The sequence below is a fragment of the Strigops habroptila genome, chromosome 7, assembly GCF_004027225.2.
Source record: "Strigops habroptila isolate Jane chromosome 7, bStrHab1.2.pri, whole genome shotgun sequence".
NCBI classification, from domain to species: Eukaryota; Metazoa; Chordata; class Aves; order Psittaciformes; family Psittacidae; genus Strigops; species Strigops habroptila.
Genome location: NC_044283.2, coordinates 41,239,581 through 41,266,391, shown reverse-complemented (window position 1 = coordinate 41,266,391; position 26,811 = coordinate 41,239,581). Strand labels below are relative to the sequence as shown.

The 26,811-nt window shown below is 40.5% G+C and overlaps 1 protein-coding gene and 1 long non-coding RNA gene across 5 annotated transcripts in view; one reads left to right on the top strand and one right to left on the bottom strand.

Moving 5' to 3' along the window:
* Window positions 1-1,637: 1,637 nt before the first annotated feature.
* Window positions 1,638-6,389, bottom strand: LOC115610666. The gene is made up of 3 exons (XR_003992303.1): window positions 6,215-6,389; window positions 5,297-5,387; window positions 1,638-4,730 (listed from the first exon to the last, which is right to left on the bottom strand). It is a non-coding gene; the product is annotated as an uncharacterized LOC115610666 (long non-coding RNA).
* A 673-nt stretch (window positions 6,390-7,062) lies between these two features.
* Window positions 7,063-26,811, top strand: part of TLL1 (tolloid like 1) — a 135,284-nt gene continuing 115,535 nt past the window's right edge. The window contains exons 1-2 of one of the 4 annotated variants that reach the window (XM_030492521.2): window positions 7,063-7,202; window positions 7,486-8,134. In XM_030492521.2, coding sequence (XP_030348381.1) covers window positions 7,978-8,134 — 157 coding nt within the window. In that variant the 5' untranslated portion in view covers window positions 7,063-7,202; window positions 7,486-7,977. Of the gene's footprint in view, window positions 8,135-11,522; window positions 11,595-26,811 lie in introns of those variants that run through there. The other 3 variants (XM_030492520.2, XM_030492523.2, XM_030492522.1) reach the window with 3 other exon arrangements.

The following is a 26,811-nucleotide window of genomic DNA, read 5'->3' as shown; positions in this document are numbered from 1 at the left end:
TGTTCTGCAAGGGCCTGAGCTGCTTCACCTTCTAGGAATGAATGGAAGATCAAAATGCTCAGTCACTCAAGATCAGGCTCATTAGAGGCTTTCTTCTGTCAAAAATCAGCCACTTACTCCCAGCTATGTGACAGTATGCTGAATACTGGAGGGTAAGATTAACCCTGTACACCTAGTCGGTCTAATAACAAATGACACTTCTAGTCTATCAGTAACATTTTTTCATAGATGAAGGGTGAACAGGTCTGGAAGCAGTAATATTATTGTTATAGTTTATTAAACTTGCATTATCATATAATTGACAAAGTAACTATGTTCACCAGCTACCACTGTCTAGAATGATGACTGATTAGTGATCCTGCTCAGCTCCTATGCAAGTCAAATGCAGGTTTGCTGTCAACGTTGACAAGGAGCAGCCTCTTACAAAGTTGAGAATTGAAACCTGAATGCTCTACCAACTTGTAAAAATAAACTACAAACTTCAAAACAAACAGCTTTTAGCTTTTTTTTGCACACCCCCCCCCCCCCCCCCCCCGTGCTAGACAATAAAGTAAACCAAACAAAATCAAGCTGGAAAATTCTGACATGTCAGTTTTTCATCTGGCAGTCTCTATCTTCTGAAGAACTGCAAGCTAAGCTCTGCAAAGCTCAAAGCCCATAGACTTTGGTTTTTAATTAAGAAGAGGGCAGGAAGCCTCCTAATACTTGGAATGCAGCTGGTTTCAGACAAGTGAATATTTAATATGACCTCCTATACTAACCTCCTATGCCTTCTAGCTTTGAACATTGCTTTAACAATTAAGCTTTTCTTGCCTTGTGTTTAAATAGCTGTCCACAGCTACTGCAAATTGATTTATTGCTTGATGAGGATCAGGGATGCTGAGCAAACACAGAACAGTTTCTAATTTAAGTAGTGCACCACTGGTTTTGTTGTTGTTGCTTGATTACTTGTTTTAACATCACTGTGTTCTCAATGTAGTTTTATGCTCCTTTGTGGGTTTTAGAGCATTAAAAATGGAGAGGGCGTAACACACATGATGTTATAAACAGAGTCTGGTTGGGTATCTAATGTTAAATTCCCTGACTTTGTCTGCTGATAGACATTGTTTAAGTTGCTTATATGCCTTTGCTTAATTGTAAAGATTTGATATGATATTTCCATGCTAGGTATCTGCTGATTTTGAGTTTTAATTTTTTTGTGCTTCAACCTTTCTTTTAGAATACTAGTTTAAATTACCCAGGTATTTGAAAATGAAACTTGCAAACATATGGGTTTTCTCCTAATAAAAATTATAGCAGTATTTCTAGAAGGGCTTCAGTATGCTCTGCATGTAGGAAATGTAGTTAAATCTTGAGCAGAACAGAAAGAAAGAGGATGTCAGCCCTTATGTCAAGGGATATGTCCTTTTTTTCCTTTAACATTACTGTGGACTTAAAACATCACCACAGTCAGCCTTGAACACATGCAGTTTGTAGCAGCTTGCTTACACGAGTGTCTTGCCTGCAATGACACTTTTAATGATCATTTTGATCTGTGCCTTGCTTAGATCTGGAACTTTATTGAGAAGCAGTGATGATTTCACATGCTTAATGCACCTCAGCTGTACCTATGGGATGAGGAAGGGAAGGCCGTCTGACTTGAATAGGTGGGGAAGAAGAACTGATCTTGCAGCACTGTAAAGTTGGCACAAAGCTCCTGAGACTGTGGGATGTTATTAGGAGAAATCAGCAGTGGGAATTGTGGACGTATTTTGGGACAATTAAATTGTTTGCACGAGGAAACTGGGCCTGAGGAGTAACAGAATAAAAGGAAAGAAGTAGCTGGAGGATTGCAGACAAGAAAAACTGCCTGAACAACAATGTAAGGGCTGGAGGTAGGATAACTCTGTAAATGGGAAATAAGGTCAAGGAGCAAGACCAACTTTGTGGTGCATACCTGGAGTAAATAACAGATAAAGAAGGTGAATGTCAACATAACTAGAAGTTAAATCAGGTGAGAAGGCAGAAGAAAAGGATCAACTAGATAATGGGAGTGAAAACAAAACAACAGAAAAACAGCCCTGCCTAGCTGAAGATGAATCTAAGAGTGAGGAGTCCAAGAATACGATTAAAGAAAAGTGCAACTAGGACAGCTGGAACTGGGATGAGAATCAAACACTAGCATTAACTAGATAAGAAAAACAAACCTGGGATGAACAGCCAAGACCGGAGAGGGAATGAAGACAGGTTAGAAATAACAAGCCAAGATAAGGCAAAACAAGGACATGGGAAGCAAGCAGATGGGAGTGTGCTATTAAGAAACCCCTTCTCCCAGAGCTTGGAAGGGATCCCAAGATTTGCTGTCCCTCTTTTGCCAGTAATAACTGTGAAATCCAGTGGTGAAGAGTCACACAGCTTTTCAAATGCTGGGCCAAACACAGGACTACCTATTCATTCTAACTGCATGGAGGAGCAGAAGATTTGAAGCAGTGGATGAATTATGTGGGAGTCATTAATGATGGGGCTGTTGCTGGCAGGCGTCTGGTAATGTTTATTCTAGGGGCTGAAGGAAGTATTGAAGAAGAGGAATTATGGGAAGAGGAAATCGTGTCTAAAGTCTTCAGAGAGCTGAACAGCTTGAAATTTGAGTTTTAGCCCTTGCCTCTGCCACAGAGTTCCATGACAAAGCTGGTTCAAGGCTTTCAAATTACACTTGTTCCTAATTATTTGCTGCTCATTTTCAGATGCCTGAAAACTCCAGGGTTTGATTGGAAGTAGTTTTGGACACTCAATAAATAAAATTACTGCAACTGGAACCAGTGGGAACCAGGCCTTGAAGAAACAGGGTTTTCTATACTGCCAAGTCCTGACAGGTCCACAAGGTATCAAAACAGGCAATCTATAACTGCTTCCCATGTGTAATATTCCTAATACCCCCTCATCTGAGGGATGTATTATGAAACTAAACTAATTAATATTATCGAAGCATGTGGATACTGTAGCAACAAGCTCCATAAAAAGCCCATGAGAAAACTAATAACTATGCAGAGTAGGATCTGAATAAGTATGTAATGAATAAAGCATGGGGCATGCTTTCAAAAATAAAACAGAAAACATAACATTGAAGGGCTTCTTGTTAACTAAGCACAAAGGTCTGTAAAAAATTGTCTGTGAACATGCAATGAACGGCTTTCATAATACATAAGTAGACAGGAGAAAGAACGTAGAAATGAGGCTTCACAGGTGAGCTCTCTGCTGTTAAGACCATGAGTGCTTCAGAAGTTTATGTAGTTTACTTATACATGATTGTGTATATGCCTATTACTGTAAACAGTCTATTTGCAACAATGCACTTTCATCTTCAGTATTTCCCTACAGAATAACAATCTGTGGAATTGGGAACTACTTAAACACAGTTTCAGCTGTTTCAGAAGTGCTCTAGATACCTCAAAAACCAGGGATGGGTTTATCGGGAGATAAAAGCAGGAAGGTAACCAGCTCCCACTGAACTTCACTGTGCTAGACTCCTGAAAAATCCCAAGAGTCCCAGTCCCAAGGAGCTGAACAGCCATGGTCTTCAGGCTTCAAAGCCCTAGGCATGTGCTGAGCTTGATGTTTGTGAATAAGCCCATTGTGTCCACCCACCTAAAACTCCACACGAGATGGAGGCCTAAGCAGGAGACAGATAGCCAAAGAATGAGGAGGAGGTGTGAGCAACGATGTTTCAGATGTATTTTTTAGTTCTGTGGTTGTGTCTGTCTTTCTTACATACTTGTCCTTTTTTTAAAGTTCTTTTTTGTGTGTGTGTGGGAAGAGCAGAAAACCATCCAACTTCCTGGATTAAAAGAAATATAAAAATACCACCACCACTTTTAATATAACTGCATTTACCATTATCCGTGTCCCTGTAATATACCCCCAAATGAGGAAATTTAAAGGAAAAGGGAAAATGGTTGGAGTTTTGTTGTTGCTGTTGTTGTGTTCCTTTGATTGGTTTCCTTCCAGCTTAAGCATTCTGGTTTCCTGGTTATGTGTTCGTTTCTTTGGAAACGGCTGTAGGATGGATTTTTGATTGACTGTGTTGTCAGATGGATTATCAGAGTTGCGAGCTTTTTGGAATGGTAGACATGAATGTGTGATAAGAAAAAATATTTTGTACTTCGTTTTAAATGTTGCATCATGAAAGAAGCTAGATTGAATATTTAACAGGTTACATAGGGAAAAAGTTTATTAAAAAAATAGAAGTCAACTGATTTGGTTACTACGAAAAAATTTCTGTTAATATGAGGAAAGGTTTTACTAATGTGACTGATGGGAATATTAATACCTAAGCAATGTAGAATAGTTTCTGCAGAGCTGCAATGCTTATTCTAAGCAGTAATTCTAATGTGTAGCTTGTCTAGATTACAAGCAGAAAGCAGCTTGTACCCTGACCTATACACACACTTATTTGTTACAGCACTTACGTGCCCAGATTTCTGCATGATTCCCATCTAGTGTTTCTGAGTTTGCTTCCTGTCTTAGTCAGGGCTCTGCAAGGCCAGCTGTCCTCAAGGCTGCAAGCGGTTGGTGCGGCTCTGCTCGTGCTGGGGATGCTGAGGCTGGGGCAGATTGCTGGCAGGAGGCCGAGGGTGATGTCAGTGCCCACCTTGCTGGGAGAGTTAATCTCCTGCTGCAGAGAGACTCTAATAATCTCCTCACTGGGGAGACTCGTGTGTTAAGATCGCATGTTGTACATTCCTCTTCTAGGGCTGTAAAGCAATTGGCAAAGTTAGTGTTTCTAAAGCTCTATTGACAGACGTGCTTGTCAGAGGTTGTTTCTTTTTGGGGTGGAGGTGCATAGGCGCGGGAAAGAAAATTAACTTTTTAAAGGTTGCACATATGAAACAATAACAAAACCAGGTTAGTAAGGTCCAATATATGAAGTGAGCAGGTATTTAATGATGCTGTAAGAGACACTATCTCCTTTCCGGACATAAACAAAAAAAAAAATAACAAACTAGATCTCAGATTGGATCAAACTGGTTTCTTTAGCATAACAGCCCACCAAACTGTGGCACTGTGCAAGCTAAGGTAGTTGTCAGCACTGACACTGCCCTGAGGGATTGATGGGAAGGGTCTCTGATAACTTCCTTGGAGTCAGTCCTGAGTGTCGGGTGTGGTTGGACACAGAAATTACATTGAGGAAGAGGGGAAAAAAAGGAACAGGCCACAAGTTTCTCAGGCTTTTCTGTCATCTAGTGTGTGGTGCTTTTTGCGCAGGCCTTGTGACACACAACAAACTGAACTGCTGAGACAGAGAACAGTTATGACTTACTGAAGGCTGCAGCCTTTCAGTGGCAGCTACTCCTTCCTTAGCTTTCAGCTCTGGACCAACAAGACTGAGTTGGAAGTAATATGGGCACAACCTGGATGCCAAAAACATAAGGAGTACAACACATGGATGTTTCAAAGACACTGATGTTACTCGGCACTAGTCTCCTTAATATGCTCTGTTATTAAGCTGTTATTAGCTCTGTCTTAACCGACCTTTCCAGTTTTAATGGTATGAACTGCTGAGAGTACCTATCTATAGCAACACTAACTCTTCATTCGTAGGACGCAAGGGGCAGACGGAGCGACTCCGGGCAGGCAGTACGCGTTTTGTCTCGCCTTTTCCCCCCGTTTTTGGGAACAGCTCTGCCCCCGTAGCGGCGATAATAGGCTGTGCCTACCCCCCCGGTAGCCGCGATAGCAGCCTGTGCCTACCCGGAGTTTGCACAACCGCCTTTCACCGCGGCCCCGCCGGCGCTGGGCCAGTCCCCCTCCACCCCGCGGCAGCACCTGGGGAGGCGCGGACGGCCCGCACCCGCGGAGGGAAGGGGCGCGCAGGGAGGCTGCCAGGGAGGCGCTTCGCCCCGAGGTAGCGGTGAGGGGCGCGCCGCGCCGCCGGCTCTGCCGGCGCTCCTGGCACAGCCGGGGGAAGGGACTATCTCCGGATTTCCACCCCTGCGACAGGGGGAAGGCGACCGGGAAGTGCTGCGGCGAGAGCGAGCCTGTGCGGGCTCGGAAGTAAGAGGAAGACGCGGCGGCTTCTTCGCGGCAGCCCTTTCAAAAGTCCGTGTTAAATGTGACACCCCGACGAAATGGGAGCGGGAGAAACTCCCCCCTTCCCACCCCTTGTCCCCCCCACTGCCCTTTTCCATGGAAACTCGTAAAAGGAGGAGGAGTAGAGTTTGCTACGGAAAAGTCTCACCTTGGTCTGAAACAGTTTCAGGCGTTTCTGCAAGATCGGAGCTGCCCGGCTCGGGGGAGGGGAAGAGGCAGGCGGAGTGGGAGGGAGATCTTTAGCTACCTATATGTATATATTCTATGTATTTTCCGCTTGCTCTTATTTTATTCCAGCAGCACGTCTCTCCACCCCTCCTCCCCCCTCCCTCTCCAGGTTGATCGGCTGAAATGAGGCTTTGCGCGCTGATCCCTTCACGGGCTTTAAACAAGAGCCCGGCCCCGCGCAGGCGGCAGCGGCTCGGGGCGCCTCGGCGCTGAAGCCCGGCGGGGCCGAGCAGGACACCGCGGAGCGGAGCGGGGCGGCGGCCCCGCGGAAACTTTGCTTGGAAAATAAACCTCCGCCGCTTTCCTGGGGATCCACGTGAGAACAGGAAAGCCCGACTGCAAGATCCCAGCGCTGCTGCCTGCTGCAATTTTACTTTTTGTTTGCCTTGACTATTTTTTTTTTTCTTCTGTTTGCTTGTTTGTTCTTACTTTCATTTTGGAACCGGTTCCCAGCTGCTTGGCTGAACTTCTGGAGACCAGTGGACCTTTTATATTGCCTTCCTCTGTTTTAAGCAAACTCTGGACGCTTAAACTTTCCTCTTTCCCCCTCCCCCTCGCTCCTTAACCCCCACCCATCAGCTCATGGGGCTAACACTGCAAAGCAGCCGCAGCAGAGGGAGAAATATACAGCCACTGACTTATTTTCCCGTCTCCTAAATTGCAGTTAATTCTTCTCATCGTCCATCATCACTCATTCTCTCGAGCTTTTTCGGCTGCCGGGTGTCTATCTGTGCATTGTTTTATCTGATCTCGATTCTTTTGTTGTTGTTGAAATGCCATGCGCTGCTTATCTAGAGAGAAAGCTATATGGAGATAGAGGCATATAGTGAATGCGCGTGTGTTTCCATAAGACTATCAAGGGAGCAGATCAGAAGCAGCCCGGATCCTGACCCTGACTGTATGAATAAGTAAGCAGGATGCTGACGACTGTGTGTTAGTTGCCTGTAAGGTTTTTGTAAGTTAAAAGGGGACGGAGAAGCGGGGGGACAGACCAGAGACAGAGCTTAGAGTAAGTGTTTGTGCAGGGGAGGGGGGGAAAAGCTCTGACACTTTGCTCCCTCCTCCAGCATAGCCGCTGCCTCCCATCACTAGAGCTCCGCGGTTTGCTCTAGTGCACCCCACCCCTTCTCTCCCTTTTCTTTCTTTCCTTCTTTATTTCTTTCTTTCTCTTCCCCTCTCTCCCCGCGGTAGTTTGCCGATGTGCAGCCCGAATCCATCTATTAACAGCAGCAGCGGGACCAGGGTCGGCGGGCGCGCAGCGGGGCGCGGGCCGGGTGCGGAGCGGGACGCGAGCAGCGGCCGCCACCTCCTCCTCCTCCGCGGGAAGTTTGGCTGGGGTTTGACAGAGGCGAGGGGACGCCCTGACAGACAGGATCTCCCGGCCTGAGTCCAGCCCCCGCGCCCACCCAGCGACTTCTCTCTGGTGAGGTGGCGGGCTGGGGCAGAGGGGCACCGGCGCTCATGTCCCTCCTCGCTCCGTGTTGCACTCGTCTGAGTGGGGCTACCTAAGCACCGTCTCTTTGAAGAGCCTCCAGGTGGAGAAGGAAAAGAACCCCGAAACACCTCCCCCAAGAACCTGTGATTCCTCCATCCCTTACCCTCCTTTCCCAAGCCGGCGTGGACAGCCGAACCGGCCGCCTAATTCATCTGCACCCTTCCCACCGCCTCTCTGCCCGAGGGAGGATGAAAATGCTTTGCTGGAGGATGGCACTGTGGCTGGCCGGCTGGACTGTCTGTGGGAAGCCTTCCTCCTGCTTTGGCCTTGATTATGACTACACTTATGATTTCACTGAAGAGGATAAAGCTGAGGCGATAGATTATAAGGATCCTTGCAAAGCCGGTGAGTGACTTCCACCTCTAATACAGCTCCCTACCCCCTCCCGAGATGGTAACTTTGTCTCGGTTTTATTTACGGCGTGAAGGGGGGAGTCCTGGGCTCACCTGCTCTTTCCCGGGTCAGTGGCGACGAGCGGAGCCGGAACCCTGCGCCCGGCTCCCTCACCTGGGGAAGGTACCCGGGACCTGCTTTTCTGGGACTTCCCACTTCCCTAGTGCCTCCGGCTGAGGTGGGAGCGGCGGCGGGCAGGGCTGGACCGGCCGCCTCCGCTCTGCGTCCCCGGCGGCGTCGAACCGGGCTCCGCGGCCGGTTCGACGCCGCCGGGGACGCGGAAGTTGCAGAGGGCATTTCTTTGGGGCTCAAAGGTTTCGAGGCGGGACCGTGGAAGGAGGGGTTGCTGACGAGCTGCTGGGTTCTCAGCCGTGCAAGCCCACGCGTGTCTGATAACGCAACCACTATGCGGTACGGGTTCGTCTTGGCGCGTACCGTGGGACCGGTGCCATGCCCCCTGCGCATCCTGTGCCTGACCGAGCCCTTTCTAACCTGTGTGGTTGAGTTAGAGCCTCTTCACACCTTGCAGAGCAAACGACTGCTTTTCTAGAACGTTTATCTTACTGATTTAGGACTTCAGCTTCCTTAATGCCAGGTACAATTCTTCATCCATTAAAGTTATCAGCAACCAGAACTGACCTGGTATTTCAGCAGTCAAGTGTATCTCGATGATGTTTCCTCCCCACCCTCACATGTGTTATGAACAATGGTGGTCCATTCCCAACAGCTCCATTGTTAACTAAGTGCTCAACTTTTCCAGAAGCCTCGTTTGCATTAATTAGTTATTTTATATTCTGAAAACTAGTTCAGCCAGAGGTTGTGTTCACTATGTCTGTGTGGTTTTGTTTAATTTTTTGGGGAGAATGTGGTGAACATATACACCAAATATGCAGACACTTACATTTTTCTAATCACAAAAATATTTTGTTCCAAAGTGTGAATTGTTAGGTCTTGCTTGCTTACAACTGAGGATTGCCCAAGTTCAAAAAGAGCAGAAGTAACTGCAAACAAAACATTATTTTCCCCAATTAGCACTCACAAATAACTATATATAAGTAACTAGTCATAGTTAACCTGAGCTCTTTTCTTCTGGTCTTGAATTCTTTGGGAAAGTTCATATGCATAATTTCATACAATGAGAAATGTGCTATGGGATTTTTTTAGTGCGTCTTGTTTCATAGTGGGAATAATTAAAAGTTATAATTCATTATACTGAATGTTTTAAGGTTATGCATGCAAGAAAGACAACAGAAAGATACTGTGCAGTATGATCAGTATTGACAGTTCTCTGCCATTGTTATGTTGATTTGTTTGGAGAAAGAAATACTTGTTTGGAAACTTTGACCCATTAAATTTTTTTATGGAAGTTCTTGCTGGTGTTGCTTCTTCACAAGGTGCTTAGGTACTACTCTGGCAAGAGACAGGTAGATGCATCAAGAGTTAGTTGTGTAAAGTTCTCAGTAGTCTCAAAAGTCATCACTTTGAGGCTTCCTGTTCAGTAAATACCCCATTCATTAAGTGTATGGTAGTTCTTCAGAAATGGAAATTGTAAGTTACTGCTGGACACTGGGTTTGTACTGCGTACCAAACCGTGTATTTTAGCAAAAATTATAAAGTTCTATATATCAATGAAACTGATCCTCCTGCAGTATTTTCCAATTACTTTTCCTGCTAAACCTTCCCTAAAGGCTCCATTAATCTTACCCTGTGAAGTGCTGATACCTGATCAAAGGTGATGGAGATAGCGGGTGCTCAGCCTCTTTTAGCAGCATAACCCAAATGTGTGTTCTCCCTTGGTTAGGTCTTGCTGTCTGGGGTGGGTTTTGGACTCCCACGAGTAATTTTACTGATACCTGCCATTAGGATGGTTTCCCCAGTGAGGCCCTAAAAGACAAACCCAGGCTTCACACTCAGGGGTGCGAGTTGTTCACGCTCAGATTTGTGTGGTCGCTCTGTGTGTGAGATAATAGGATAAAACAAGATAATCCTTGCTGAGATTGTCTTTAGTGTATGCAAAGTTTGTATCTTAGATATAATTAACACCTGCTTTTACTGCATATTGAGGCCCTGCAGCTGAGACTGTAAAAGTGCTCTTTTTTTTTAAACTCCTCAGGCTGGGAACAGTTAGGTCCCTGTTATAAGTGGATTTCTGCAAGCAAATTGGGGGAATGCCCAAAGTTTTACATGGTGACATACTTCAAAAACTCCAGTGAGGTCCACAGAGATTTTATAGATGTGCTAGAATAATTTGATCCACCACAATCTGTGAGCAAATAAAATGCTTTGAAACCAACCACAACTCAGATTACCCCAAATATGCTGATGCAAGATGGAATCACCTGTGTTTTAAAACTTATTTGCATTCTGGTTTTCTCCACTGAGTAGTTTTTGCTGCTTAGCTTTTGTTCCACAGACCACATGAGAAAACATGATCTTGTGACAGAAAGCACAGTAGACGAGGCCTCAGATCTATAGTTAGGTATAGTTGGGATTCTGTATAGATAACCCCTTATAGGTAAAGTCCTAACTCTGTTGAATCAATCTTTTGTAGCTCCCTTTACCCCTGGTTTTCCCTTTGTGGAAGAGCTGGAGACATTTACCAAAACCAGAATGAGACAGCCTCTGTTACATTATTTATAGGTATTCTGTGGGATTATTTATGGGTATTCTCTGTGTATTTTAACATTTTCATAAAGAAGGGATTGTTTTAGTGAATGTACATAGAATCACACTGTTCCTTTGACTTAAAATTCGCAGAAGCAGTGTAGTGCAGGATGCTATAGAGGCTGAAAAGTACGTTTTCTTACACTGTTTCCAGCTTTGTGAAGAATGCAGAAAGCAGGAGCCTGTCAGATGCACAGTAGGGTTAGGAGTTGTTTCTAGAACTGTTGTTTCCAATTGCATCTAAACCAGCAGCTATTTTATGCAACAACCCCAAAGTTCAGTCTTGGCAGTGAAGCCAGCACCTTGGAGTAAGTGCTACAGGGAAGAGAAGAGCCTGGAGAAATGTTGTGACGGTGTTGGGGAGACGAGTGTTGTAAGGAAGTTATTGACATTGTGCAGAAGAACTTGATGAGCTGTGTGGTTTCCTGTGTGTTTGTCTGCAGACCTTTAACCTATGTATGAATTTTGGGTCATGCTACTTCTCTTTATAACAAGTATCCTGGCGTGCTCTATCAAGCGGGATGTGATGTAACACAGTTTCTGTGCTTCTAATGTCTCAGATATTTCCTCGTGTCTCTCTGCAGGATATTGCCCTCTGTGTTTACCATTGTGAAGTTCAAGTGTAAGGCATTCTTAGTTCATCTTCAAGATCTAATTTGCCAGAAGATGTGAAACTGGGAATGCCATACTCATCGCAATGTTGGGCTTTAAAGATCTAAGAATGTAGATCAGCATTTGTATAAATCAGGTATGAGTCAAACAAATAAAATGCCTAGTTAGATTTAAACAGGCACTGTCAAGTTTTTTGGATTGCAGCATACATGTACATTTATCTGTGGATTCTTGAAGTTTTTCTTTTTTCCATTCTTAACACAGCTTGTCATGTATTAAGGGTGTCTGTGCTGAGAAACATAGAGTGAGATGGGCAGGAAAATAATTTCTCATCCTGTAATACTTGTTCATAGTCTGCACTTGATATTACAGGGGTTTTGAAGGCTTTTCTTTTGTTACCATTCAACAACAATAGAAACAAACCCAAAAGGGAGAGAGACACTGGTGTGATCTTCTGATTAAAATACTGTAAACTGTGGGAGATTAGGCAACAAGTCTTAGTTTTGTTGCATATCCATATCACTTAGGACTGTTCCAGCCTTTGAACAGCCAGCTGTCCTCAGGTAAGTTTCTTCTAGCATTTCTTCTGTGAGGTATTTCACTTCCTAAAAAAATGTTAAAAGTTTGAGCAATAGGCTCAAAGCTGAATTCCGTGATCTATTGTTTTTCCCTGTTGTGAGCCTTGGTCTTCTCTACACTAGAAGTTCTGTCTTGCACTGGGGAAACTTTTCCTAAGGAAAACTTAATTGAAACTCTTATATTCTCAATGTAGTTAGTTTGGATGACTTTTTTTTTTTTTTTTTTTTTTTAAAATGCATCAGTTGCTTATCTTGGAATAGAAGCTTTTCTGTTTTTCCCAGTAAAGTTGGATAGAAATGTCAGAGAATTATAATAAAGACAAACAATTAGATTTACAGCTTCATAACTTGGAAGCTGATTAGCTTGCTGTTGTTTAAGTACAAATTCTGTATATATGTGTTCCTGCTTGAGAATAAGAGAAAAGAAGAAAGACCCTCCTCATTGTGTCCATTTCTCATTCCTGTGAGAATTGAAAGAACTAATTTGGGATTTTGCACCTTTATAAATAATAAAATGTTTGGATTGACTGTAATAGGGGTATTAGTATTTCCCATCTCAGGTGTGAAATGCAGTTATGTATTTTATTTGTAAAGAATCTGAAAAGTTGATGGTAAATGTTATGTATTATTATTATATTGTGTCATCTGTAACTGCAATCTAACTTTTGTTTATCAATGTTGTGGCAGCAGCCTTCTATTCTGTTAGGTTGGGGTTTTGTGTTTTGTGTTTTGTATTCTGGGACGTGTTTTCAGCTCTAAGATGCTAATTGTACAGTCTGGCAATATGAACATTCTTAAAACCTCTGATTGTGCATTTTGATTCTATTGCATGATTTAGGTAATTGAGATATTTCATCTTTATATTTCAGTCATGCAGTAAGTTCTGAAAGATATATTGTGCAGTTTGTACTAACATAGAGGTTGTGCTGTGAATACTCACTTGCCAGATTGACAGAACTGTGAGTATTCATGTAGTAAACGCATAGTGTAGGCAGCTGAAACAGAAACAAGCTTTTCTGAAGTCTGTCCCAAATGTCCTGCATCCTGCTGTGGATGGGGTAAATCAAACTACTGAAAAATTCAGCTTTTATGTTGTATTTGTATTTGCTGGGGGCGAAGCGGGGATGCGTGTTTGTTTGGGTGGTGGTTGTTTGGTTTGGTTTTTGTTGGGTTTTATTTTTTCCCCAGACTTTTCCACCATTACTTTATCTGTGATGCCCTTTAATGTGGTATCTCTGAAAGAGATTTGTGTGAACATAATGTTGTTCTTCTCCTCAGTTTCATTGAGAAGATTGATGCAATAGGGAAACTCTGGAAAAACTACATGAAATGAATATGTTTGGCATTCTAACTTTGTGAATATTCTTCCACCAAAGGCTCAATTTCATGTCCAGACCACTTTCCATAGGATTCTGTTTCTGACTATATTTCCGGTGTGTCAAACGAGTGACTTGCAAGGAGCAGTATTACATCACTGCAGAACAAGCCTAATTGACAAATATAATTGAACTTGGAATCGGGTCCCCCAGGCAAGCTTGGAAACATTCACCACACCTGGATGTCTGCCTTATGTCATTCTTATTGCCCCTCTGGAAAATAGGGTTGATAGGCTTATGACATAATTCCATTCACTTCTTTTTGGAGAGAAACAGTCGTGTCTGTGGTGCATGGTATTGACAGAAGGGCTGTAAAATGGAAGAGTCAACTCCTGATTTTCACAGGTGCAGGGGACCTTGTGGAGGAAAACAGACTTTTTTTTTTTCCTTCTTTCTGGATGCATTACAGTACTCTAAATTTTACAACAGTGAATAAACAAGGGGAGAAATCTCTATTCTTTGTTTAGACATTGTGTGTTTATCCTTAAACTGAAATAGGTTTTTATGGTCTAGTTTTAGAGTAAATATTAGGGTAATACAAAATTATTCTTTTTTTTTTCTTTTTTTTTTTTTTTTTTTAAATACCTGAAGGAAAGATGATTCTAAGAGTGTTCAAAAGCAAAACTAAACTTTGGCCTTTCAAAGCTTTCAGTAGGATGAGCAGCATTTTGTAGTGTTTTTTCAGATATTTCTCAGCCTCTTTTGGATCTAAGCTACTTTTTCCAGTCATTGAATGCAGTCCCTTCCTCCCATTCTTGACCACGAGCAACCTCTGTCCACGTCCCTACTATACATCCCTTCAGAGCTGAAGAAACTGCAAGTGTGACTAGAGAAATCTTTGGGTATTTTTAGTTCTCTCAGGATATTTTTCTTGGCTAAGAAAGAGCTAATGGCTAATCTGTTAATGTATTTTAATGCCTGTTCATTCTCTGTGTCTGCTGCTCATCATCTTATTCTTTCCTTATCTCTTTCATTGTTCCTGTGACAATGTTTCCTTGCTTCTGGATTCCCCTTCTCCAGTGATAGCACTTTCTACTTTTCAGCTTTTCCCTTTGCTGCCTGGCTAGTCACCTAGTCTCTTCTCTCTGTAAGCAAGAGAAGAATATGTCAAGGGAAAAAACAGCTAGCAGTTATTTTCTCCAAATACAACTTCTAACTCGTCATTAGGCTTTCTGTAAATTGTCCTCTAGTGCTTTGACAGTTCTGCAGCAAAGAAACCGGGCAGCTATGCTCACAGGTGAAAATGAGGATGAGAAGGATGGGTGGGCCGTGCATGACCAGCGTGTTCTCAGAGGCCTCATGCTGGAGTGCTTAGTTGGCTGCCAGTGGTCTGTTAAACACTGCACGTCAAACCCTGAAATATCTAGCTATAAATATTTATATGGAATGCATACATAAACCTTCTGTCTCTGTTGGACTCATGTACATAAATATCAAGTTCTGATGTGAAGACTGTCCTTGCTGAACAATAGAAATAAGAGCACTAGAAGTACTTGAAGCATAAAACTTGTATAAATAGTAATGCACCAGAACAGGTTGAGCTGGGGGGTGTGGAGGCTGTGCCGTGAACATATATAGATTGTTGGTGTGCAACCTGTGTGAGTGGTTGCTCTTGCAGACTGCATTGAAGGCAGTTCTTACTCATGTGGACATTCTCAGATGACTCTTACTGGGATTTTTGCCTGAGTGATGGTCTGCAAGTGCAAATTTTGAGTAACTATAAATCTGTGAGCACCAAGTGTTTGAGAATATTTGAGCACAAACAGATAGCTTTTACAGAGCAATAATGCTCCAAAATGTAGGTTTGTGGGTTTCCTCTTTAATACTTAAACACAAAGATTGTCAAGACCAAAATGCCAAAAAATCGATTTTGTTTTAAAATAAGTCATAATTTTTTTCTTGATGTGTGTGAAATCTGATGCCTAATAGGATATGCAGTGTCTATTTTTAACCAGCTTCTTTTCTATATATACTTTATTGAGATAAAGTCGATCAATAATTGACTAGGAACTGATTTTGATTTTATTTTTTTTAATTCCTTTTGATGTTTGTAAATTATTTCACAGAATAATATGCCTAATCTGAGGTATCCTTTCAGTAGTTTAAAACATATGAACATTCTTAGTAACAGTTTTTGTTACATGAAACACTTAAAATTATAATGTTGCTTAAATTACATGAGTTTTAATTTTAACATAGCCATAAATCATGTCTAAAGCTGGTGCTACTCAGCAAAATAAGTTTAGCTGGGCCAGGACTGTCAGTGTCATGGCATATCTTACCAGGATTCAAACTTTCAGAGGTTTCTAGGTTGATATTCTCATATGTCATTGACAAAATATCAGATTTTTAATATTACATTAAAGAATAGTAAGTATTGGAATTCTTCTCAGAGAATACCAACAACGTCAGAACACAAACATGCAAAGGAAAGTTGTTTATTTTAAATTTATTTTCAGTGCATTTAAATCTGAATTTAGAAATTATCTGTCTTGCTCTCCTGATAAATTTCATCCCTTTTCCTACAAAAACTGAATGATCGAGTTACACTGATGGATCTGAAAGGTGCCAATACCACTCCAGCCACATTGTGCTCCTTGGGTATTGTAAACAGTATGGGGGAGTTAAAATATCAGCTCTTTGAAGAAGTGAGGGGGCATGGACATCAGCTGAAAGGGAAGTATTTAAAGAGCTGTGCAGGTGGGTTACATCATTCTCATGCTGGAACATTAGTTAAACATATTCCTAGTAAATAACTCTAACTGTTATTAAACAGAAATGAAACAATTGTATTGGTGTCTGGCATCTTAATAGGTGCTAGTTAGGTATGTTCTTGCTGTTGTGGGTACTGTATCACTAAAGACCTTCCACATATTTTCTACTTCTCCGATAAAGTAGAAAGATTTTTTGAATAGGGCATATTAATTCTAGAAAGAGTGGCTAGAAGACAGAGCTGCTCTGTGTTTCCAGATGATTTACTCAGAGATGTAAAGAAAATAATTTCAGATGGTTCTTACATAATATCAAGATTTATTTAAACAGTTTACTTGTACAGCCAATTATATTTGCTTTCATGAAGAGTAGTTTTAGAACAACTCTGCGGGTGTGAGAACATGACGATGAACTGCCCAATTTCTCCATCTGGTAAAATGTCCTTATATTTATAACAGATTTGCATAAATCACTTGTGCTTGCTTTTTTACCCTTACTCAACATTACTCTTACAATTATGGCATGTTACCCGTCTTTTTGTGATTTTCTTTATTTTAGTACTAGGCTCTTTGGTCTGTCCATCAGCCTGTTCTTATAGACTGCTGAGTCTTTCTCTAACTGTGCAGCTTTTAAAAATGATTGATTCAGGACTAAATTCTGGATTCCTTATTCTGTTGTTCATATATGCTGTAATAGCATTATGTTCTGAAAACTAATATAGAGTAATTTTTCATGCCTGAAACAGAAATTATTAACACCTCCCCCACCCCAACCCCCAACAAACTCTCAGACATTAAAAAAAAAAAAAAAAAATCAAGCCTATAAATAGCTAAGGAACCAGATGCATGCGGCTAAGTTTTGTATTCCACAAAGGTTAGATTATTGGAAAAACAGTATAATGAAAACAGGGTAAAAAGACGTTCAGGTTAGAAAAAAGAATATGAAAGAAGGGATGTGATAAACATGTACAATTAAAGAAATTATGCAAGAAGATACAAAAGATTTTTATTTCTACTCCTATTAGCCTGTCAAATTCTGAAGTGGCAAATTGAGAACAGAGACAAGGAGATGCGTGGGGTTTTTTATACAACTTTTTTTAGATTGAAGTTTGTTAAATGATTACACTGGGGCAGTAGTTGGATACACAATATGACATTTACATAGCAGGGGTATCTGGAGCTCTGATAATAATAACGTTTTCAAATGGATATTACATCTTAGGCTTCAGAGTGCAAGCCAGTCTTTAGTATCTGGAAACCAGGATCAACCCTAATGTGTGGCAAGATCATCCTTGGCTACGTACTGCACATTCTTGTTTCTTTCTGTGAAGCAGCTTGTGGTGACTGCTGTCAGAGACAGGACCTTGGATATGATCCAGTGTTCCAGTTCCTTTGTTCCTCAGCCCTCCCTAAATGCTTTTTAAAAAACTCATGTCTTGTAGCAGGCCTGAAAGATAAATGCAATTTGGCTATTTTGGGAAGTGAATGAATTTGAAATCTCAATATGACTGTAAACGCATTGACCAATTGTATTTGATGAAAATGAATGTATGAAAGCACACAAGAAAACTGCATTTACCTAATTCTCATTATGGGTTCAGTAGACCACTTTTATACATGCTTCTCTTTAAATGCATGTATGTACATGCTCACCCAATTACCTAAGGAATTATAATTGAAGCACATATGCCTGTGGAAGTATCTATATAGCATCTTTAAAGGTGCATGTGCAGATTGTGTAGATGCTTTTTTTCTTTTCTCTCTTTTTTTTTTTTTTCTCTACACTGGGAAATGTCACATTAACTTGTGTGTTAAACCAGATCTAGAGGCTCTTGAAATCAGTGGGAATGTTTCCAGATACTTTAGAGATAATATTTATAGGTGAATAAGTAGTAAAATGTAGAGCTGACTAATTTACTCCTGTGTACTTGAGCTATGGCTCACTTGTATTCATGTGTTCACATGATTTGCAGGCACATTAATGAAGGCAGTTGGATTTTTGCCCCAGTTTCTGTAGTTGTCATCACTAACACAAGAGTATTGTGAAATTGTACATTCAGTGACCTTATGATTGCAGGTTTTTTCTTGCTGGACTGGGGTGTGAAAAAAATCCAGCAGCTTGCAAGAGCATCTGATTATTCCACACACACCCCCTTTAAGAAGCCTCAGGATAAGACTGGATTTAGATTACTGCAATAATTTCTCAGCCTTTAGAGATAAGTTTCTTCTTGTCATAGCTGAATACTTTATTAATTGTTCAATCTGATGAATGGCTAAAGATGCTGATGAACATGATGGTTGCAGTTGCATATACAGTTCCTTATCTGTGTAGTATCAATAAGCCATTTGTTACAAAATACAGCAGGCATGTGAAACTGGTGTCAATGTAGTTAGTAATAATATCAGAAAAGTCATGTACCACTAGCTAAAGTTTGACAAGCACTGAAAGGCTCTTCAGTAATTTACAATATCCGAAAATGAAAACATTTCCTATCCCAGAAGCTGCTGGAAGCTAAAGAGATCATAGAAAACTAGGAGGAACAGGTGTACTCGTATCCTCATTTATTTCATAAGTTGAAGAATTAGTTAAATGGTAAAATACAAACAGAGCAGGAAGTGTAGTGTTTTTTTGAAAGCTATATATAGTTTGGATGGATTGCAAAAACTCTAGATTGCACTATAGACCTAACTATCCTTATGACAGCCTAACTCAGCACAAATCTTGTGTTTAACCGCTTAGTTATTTACTTTTGTGTTTCACAAATTTCTGTTTTCTTTCTAATGTTGTTTCTTCAGTATGCTGAACTTTAATCATGGCCTGAGTGAGAACTGCAGGTGATAAATGAGTCTAGATTTGACTGAGGATTCTTGTTTGAAGATAGTCCTTTACTTGGCTGTAGGTACGGAGTTTTCTGGAGTTATTTGGCAGGGGAAGGAAGAAGGAAAATCTTTGTCCATTATGAAAAGATTCTCTTTTAACAGTTTGTAGATCCTTTGATCCCTGAATTGAAGGAGAGTAGAATGTCCTTTATCTGCATTCTTGAGGCTGAAACCCTTTCACACATGAAAATACAGAAACCCTGTTCAGATCTTTTGGATATTTTCAGTCATTATACCTTTACATTGGAAGAAGCTGAATTAAGTATGAATTGTAGCACTGATGGATCACAGTTAGCCTGTCTACAGAAGTGAAGTATGGGTAAAGAGAATTTATAATACAGGCTCCCTTTTGCATTATCTAAGAGAGCCAAATACAGAGATGCCATCTTGACCAGTAACTGTGTTTATGGAGATATGCAGGTTTTGAAAGGGCTAAACCTAAAATGTTAGAGAGAAATGCAAGCTATTTTATGGTGATTTAAGCAAACAATGTGTAGACCCAGCTAAAGTAATGACAATTTTTTCAACTTGGACAAAATTAATTTTTCTTGGCTATATTTTGAGATTTTTAAAAAGTGTTAGATTTATTTGGAGCATGGTACAGCATTCCATCACATATGCGGTATTTTTGCCAATTCGTTGAATAGTCATTCTAGACCCAGGGCTGTATAGAAAGTTAAGGGTTTGCTGAATTATTTAGAAAGATTTGATTATAAATGTAAACCTTTTGTTTGTCTTTATTAATTGTGAACAAGCTCAGACTAAATAACATCCCTAAGGAAAAAATCAACAAAAATTAACATAAATAGTAATACGCAGTTTTAACTACATAATTTTATAGAAGAAGAAAAATTACTTGACCCATGGTTTCTGTTCATGTACTCTGGCTTTGCTTCGTTGATGTAAAATGTCCTAGGTCTTACCAGTGGAGAAATTCTTCTCTCTTTCCAACAAGTGGAAGATGTGTCATGGAAATCAGAAAAGATTTAGATAAGATTTTGAATCCACTTTCGAATGCTAAAACAACAAGTTAACATCCCCATTGTTATGTGCTAATCAATTCCAATTCCTTTTAGTTCTTTATGTCTGTGCTGTTATCAAGATAAACCCTTTCCATATCTGGCTGTCCACTGGAAAGAAGTTTGCATGAAACTTGCTCCTGCACTGATGGAGCTGCAGGGACTTCTTGCCCCTGGGGCACTATCGAACACACACTGCACGTTTCCTTCCTCTACTCTTATAATCAGTTTTGGATTTAGTTTTTCTTTCTGTTTGTTGTCTGAAGAGTCACAGGTATCTGTGCTTAAGGTTGAACAGGTGCTTAAAGAAGTCATAGGGAATAAACTGATGTCACAAAGTGCTGTGTGGGTGATCTGCCAGGGGAAGCGAGGTAGCCAGATAAAAACTAAGATGCAAGCAAGAGGTGAATTATACAGTGATGACCTCTCTGCAGCTGTAGATATGCAATTTCCAGCAGAAACTTCTGTGAGTGCATTTTGACTGCAGATCAAACCGCTCTCTGTATTCAGCTGCTGTTAAGGTAGTAGCTTTTAATTAAAACAATGATACATGTATCAGAATTTCTAGTGGTGGTTTGTTCCAACATGTTGCTCAGTTAAATAGGGGTGAATTGTTCTCGCAAAGATGTTTTGCTTTTGCACACCACTGTGGATTGTTCAGTGGCTCTTCCACCTGGTTTATAAGCCACCATGGCTTATAAAGATTGCATGTCTGAAAGTTTGTTAGACTTTTTCTTTCTGTAAGATTTGTCTAAGAAAAGATAGTTACTTTCTTTGCAAACTTTGAGTTTCATCTCTTTGGACCATCATAGCTATAGTAGCACTCCCTTGTATCCTGCTATGGGATACAGCAGATTCAGCAGGTGGCATGTGGAAAGCCTGCATTAATGATGTGCTATGGGCCCTGGATTGGGTTAGGTGGGCCATGATGTGGACTGTACAGTAGGCAGCTATGCCCAAGGCAGGGACCCAGAGCAGCCAAGGAAGGTAGATGTTCCCTGCCCCTCACCCTTTATGATGAAGCAGTGTTTTAATTTTTGATCTGATTTTTGTGTCCTAGAACATTTATACAGGAATACTAAAGGCATTCTGTTTATGTATTGCAACTTATAAAGCTGAATTCTTCATCCAGACTGCAGTTCCTCAGGATCTCTTGTTACTTCTAACAAGGTGAATGGCATGGTGACATTAAGGTTAATGAGGTCAGAATTTGAACTAAAGGAAATATTATATTTAGGGCTACTTTACTGAAACTTACTGGAGGTATGTTTTTTCAACGGTCCATTACAATGGAGGCAAGAGGTAACTGGGTAATTGGGGTGTAATTTGCTTTTTGGTGTGTTGTGATTTCTTTAAAGTAGACATTGCAATGGAAGAATCTTTCTGAAGTGGCATTGCACTAGACTAATTTCCAAGCATAAATAGCTGTTTTAAAAAAACAGTTAGTTGCTGTTCATACACAGTACAGAAGCAGATAATCCATGCAATTTAACTGGGCCCTTTGATTTGGATGCAAAGGAAAAGTCATTTTAAAAGCTTTTGTTGTTGTTCCCCCTCTACAGTGGGAAATTATATAGAGAGAAGATGTAGCAAGGGCGAGCATAGAGGAACTGTTCTGCGCTGTGAGCCAAAGGACATCATTAGGAACACTCCTATTATCTGGAAGCCTGACTTCCTGTCTCAGTTTCCTCGTGGGTCTCAGTGAATGGCAGAAGAAATGGAATACTTTCCTGCTTGGCCAAAAACTCCACTAAATGACTCCTTTGGCTGCATGCCACACCGTGCTTGGGAATAAATCCTGCAGCTCCCCCCTCAGTCTGGAGGGTACTTGCTGCAGTTCCTAGGGGCCAGTAGAGCAAATTTTAGAAACCATATGGTACCAAGACAGACCCAGCCTTCCTATGAATGCCGCAAGGCTTTAGGTGTCCTTTTGTGCATTTTGAGAGTATGTTAGGATTTTCATATTGGGTAAATGATTTTACTGCAATGAAAATAGCATAGCATGCTTTATTAAAAGTACCAAAGACGTGTTTAAAATAAAAATAGTTTTTAGAAATGCATTCATTTCAATAACTACCGTTCTGGTTTTTTGTTTTCCCCCAAGTTTTACTACATGAGTTAGTGTATATACTGAAGTCCTGAATATAGTTGTATTGTAGAGTATAAAAATAGGGTAGAAGAGATTATTGTATACTTCTTAACGAAAAAACGAAGCATAAGTTGCAGACATCCTGTTAAATGCTGTTTCAGTAGATGAGGCATCTGTCATCTATGTATAGAAGAGGATTTTTAAGTCATTTTTGTCTGTTTTATTTGTTGTATTTGGTACATAGAAAAACCCAAACCAGTCAGAATCCAGTATTAGCTCTGATCTAAATTAAAGCCACAGCACCAAACTCTTGGTTCAGTTGTTACTGTCAGTTTCTGTACTTTATATTTTGACCACATTTGGCAAGTAAGAAACTCACAGCTGACTCAAAGGAAACTTGGCAAAATGTGCACCATTTCCCAATAGCCTTTCTCTATAATAAAAGAGATACTGGGACAGTGTTTAATAATTTTTGGCTTGTTTTACCATACGCATCCAAGAGGAAAAATGTTCTTATTTCTCTGGAGATGGGAAATGTTCCCCATAGTTTGTGCTCTGTATGTGTCATCTTTCAGAGGGCTCATCCTCAAGCAGCTGTCCAGCTGGAAATTTTGGGGATACATGGAAGAGAGTACAGAAAGGACTTAACATCATTGGTGTATTTCAACAAGAAAGTATTAATCAGCTTGTGTTGTATGTTGTTTTTTTGTTTGTTTTCTTCCCTGTGGTGCTTGGTCTCATAGTTTTTGTTGTGTATCCCTTTTTCAGGCTTTCTGGAATTTTAATGTAAACTGAATAGTTGCGGCTTTTATGGAGTACCATCAGAGAGGGTGATGTGAAACAGCCTTTCTCACACTGAAAATGTTGTCAGCTTTGTCACCTGCATGGATGTAATCGTGCCATATAGGCTTGATGTCAAGGTCACTTATTGCTTTCAGGGAAACAGGATTGCTGGGTTATGCCCATCTTGTGAACTCATCCTTTGGTGTGTCTTCAGTCTCCTTTGTAAAGGCAACTAAGCCCTTTCTGACAAGGAGTTCCCCTTGGCTGAGAAGCAGTGCTCCCCACGTTGATACCTGTGCGTCTTGAGACTTGGTAGAAGGGGAGGCAGAGTGGATGGCATTTTCTGAGAGATGGCTAAAGGTGGGAGGTAGACACTGCATTTTTTCATGGCAGTTTTTGATATTAAGGTCCTGAATTTGAAAGCTGGACACTGGGAGATATAATTTATTCCCATTGCTTCGCCCAACCTCCAGCAATACCACGTTGCCATTTGTGTTAGCCCTAAGAGTTGGTTTTCTCCCAGCTGCCTTTTCTATACTTCCTCCTGATTCAGAGGAAGGAGGAGACTCCTGTGTGTGTCCAGCTCTCAGAGGGACACTGGTGAGGTGACACTGACTCTTCCTCATCGTTTGCATACATGGCATGATATGTAAGATTTTAAAGTAACATAGTTAGTTTAGGAATGTTGATGTGTATTGTTAATGTGACTGTATTGTCAGTGTTGACAGTGAAGAATTCCTGGATTTAAAGATGTATCATATAGTTCCACTAAATAAATAAATAAATAAATAAATAGAAAGCACGCATCCTGTATAAGAAGGTTTTTTGAGCTGTAAGGAGAAAGTACACTAAATGGTGCAGAGGACAGTGTAAATACATGTTTACATAGAAAACAAATATGTGTATGTTTTAAAAGTGTATGAGAATGAGGTATGTGGTAACAGACTTTGACTCTGGATTTTTATTTTTTTTTTAATTTCCTGTATTTTTATGTTTTATATAAGGTTCATCACCTCTTATGATCTGAATGTATTCCTGCGGTTAAATTTAGATGTTCTTTCTGGAAGAAAAATACAAGCTAACAAATTCTGCAATTGTATGAACAAACAGGGCAAAATTTGTCTCAATAATTTACATTATTTTTATCCTGACTTTTGAAGCAGGGATTTGGGTCCAGTATGGGATGTTTAGTTTTCAGCCAGGTAAGCAATGTCTGGCTGATTGTTTTACCGGTATTGCACATCATCATATTATTTAGCTATTTAAATATCTGTATTAAGTGTGTCATGTTTGTCTAACGTGTATCGCTATTGTATCACATCTATAGTTTACCAAAGCAGGTCTTTAATAGACACACAGAACTGCAAGTTTGTGAGAGGAAGTAGTGCATCTTTATGTCGACTGGCCTATGGATTGATTGGTTTTGATTTTTCTGTAATATAGCTAGTAGTAAAATGTGATATTTATTGATTCACCCAGTGATATGTCTGTGAGGAAAGCTTGTCAGTGCATCATAGGCTGGTAGAAGTGTAATCGAGATAGAAATATTCCTGAGGAGGACTGCCTGAAGGAGATTGCTGAAGTCTGCCCTGACTGGAGCTGTCAAGTTTCTGTTCCAAAAATGAAGTTAACAGAATAGTAACAAACTAATTCTAAAATTATTATTCTAGTTATTGCTTATATAAATGACATTATATTTTAATTCTTACATATATGGGTAACAGTTTGAATTTTTTTAGGTCATCAGCTTAGACTTAAGATACTTATTGTACGAAAGTATTTGCAAGGTTTGGTTATAAAATGTCTGCTTCATTTATGCTATTGAAATGAGCATACATGGTTACAAAGCAAGACTTCACTCCCTTTCAGTGAGCTCCATAAGGTTAATTAAAACTGGGGTTGCTGGGACATACAGCTGTAGTATATGTTGGCACAGCAGCAGTATGATAGATAAGCTGAAACCTGAAGAAATGCATAAACTTGAGTTTTAATTGTGAAGATTTTATGGAATTTGGTAATATAAATGAAAAATGGGAAATTGCTGTCATTTGTCCTAGATAAAATCTTGCAGAAGCATTTGCCAGACAATCCACTAGCTAATATTAAGAGTGGTAAAATCCACCTGGTGGATACTCTTCTGTTTGAAGATGACTTGCTTTAAAAGCTTACTGTTCTTCATAGTATGCATATCTTCCCTGGAAACAAAGTATGTCTTTATTTTGATTCAGTTACTGTAGTTACAGAAATGTTTGTGGTATAGGAGCTCATTTTATAACAAAACAAGCCATACCACAGTAAACTGTAAGAAGAGCGAAAATGTTGATAAATGTAACAAGGACATTACATAAATTGCTTGGTCTCTTAAATATATTGGTTCATGCCTGTTTCTGACTTAGAGAAAATAAAACTTCTGTACTCACTAGCTGCACCAGATGACGTTTCTTCTGTTGCTTAAGGGCTGAGTTTTGTCCTCATTTAAGTCAGTGGGAATTGACTTAACATCCACTGGCAAATCTGTCTTGGAACTCAGTTACATTAGTAGTTTGGATGAGATTGAGTTGACTGCAGCGGAAAAATGAGCTGTCAGCCATATCTCATCCAAACATAAAACACATTCATCTAGTAAAAAAAAAAAAGAAAAAGGTTAGTATTGAGCTAATGCATTGATGGACTATTTTGTGGGAGAATGAAAGTAAATTCTCCAGTGAAGTGCAATATACAGCTGCCTTCAAGACCACATTTTTATTTATCAGTAGGAATGTGACTGTGCCAGATTGTCTGCCCAAAATTGTAATCACCAGGTTTTGATGTGTATTCAATTTTGTTTTGATTTTTCCAAAGCACACTGCTTACGTTATGCACACTTTATAAAGGACAGCATGTTAACTATATATGCAGTAGTGCCCTCACTACACATTTTTTGCTTCCGTTTTAAGTTGGAAGACAACCACATTATGAAAGTCACTTTCAGCAAACCTTTGTGTGCGCTCATGTGTTGAATATTCATTTTGGGCTGCCCAAAAATCATCCTCACTAGTTGGGCCTTCTTTATGGCTAAAAACTATTTCCAGTTGCTTTATGTCATGCAATGTAAAACAGTGAAACAGCTGGTTGCTTCTGTCATATCTGTCATCTAGGGTCTTACTCTCAGATCTGGCTGCATGGATTTTAGCTTTCAGCAGCAGCAAGGAAAATGCCTGCACTGCTCGTTGCCAGCGCCCAGTACAAATACATGCTCTCTGGGGGCTCTGATTCCCTGATAAACAGTGGTTAAGATGGACTAAGAAGAAGGCACTGTACAGCTGGGGCTTGTTGGGGTCTCTGAAAGTTTGGCACAGTGGGAAGACAATTCCTGTTGTTCACTCTCTTGGCACTGGGGTAGAGAAAGAACGGTGAGGACTGAACAACACATTGGGACCAGCTGTAAGAGGGTGAGGAGCTAGGTGGAAGGGGCGGGGAAGAAATGATGCCTTAGCTGTGTGGTTACTGGATAATTCCTAGAGAAGCTAAAATCCATTATAGCCCAACTAAATGGTCCCTCACACAAATGGTCATTCTTTCTGCATGTTAGGGACAGGTTTTGGTTACAAATGCTATATTCTAAAATATTCAGGTCCCGCCTGATGGTTTGATTGCATTTCCAGATAGTTTTAGGTTTAAAAGGGAGTGTTACAGCTCCTCGCTTTCAAAGATGCGTATCTTGTCTTCCACACTGTTCCTCTTTGTTCCCACTCAGGACAATATGTAGAGTTGTTGTTGTTGGCTTTTATTTATCTATTTATTTTCTTTTTAAATAAAAAAAACCCATCTGTCTGTGTCCAGACCCTTTTTATATTTGTCTGTTAAAATACTCCACAGAAGTCTTTAATAAATCTCAGTATTTTTGTCTTGTCCTCTTTTAGGGGGAAATTGCCAGA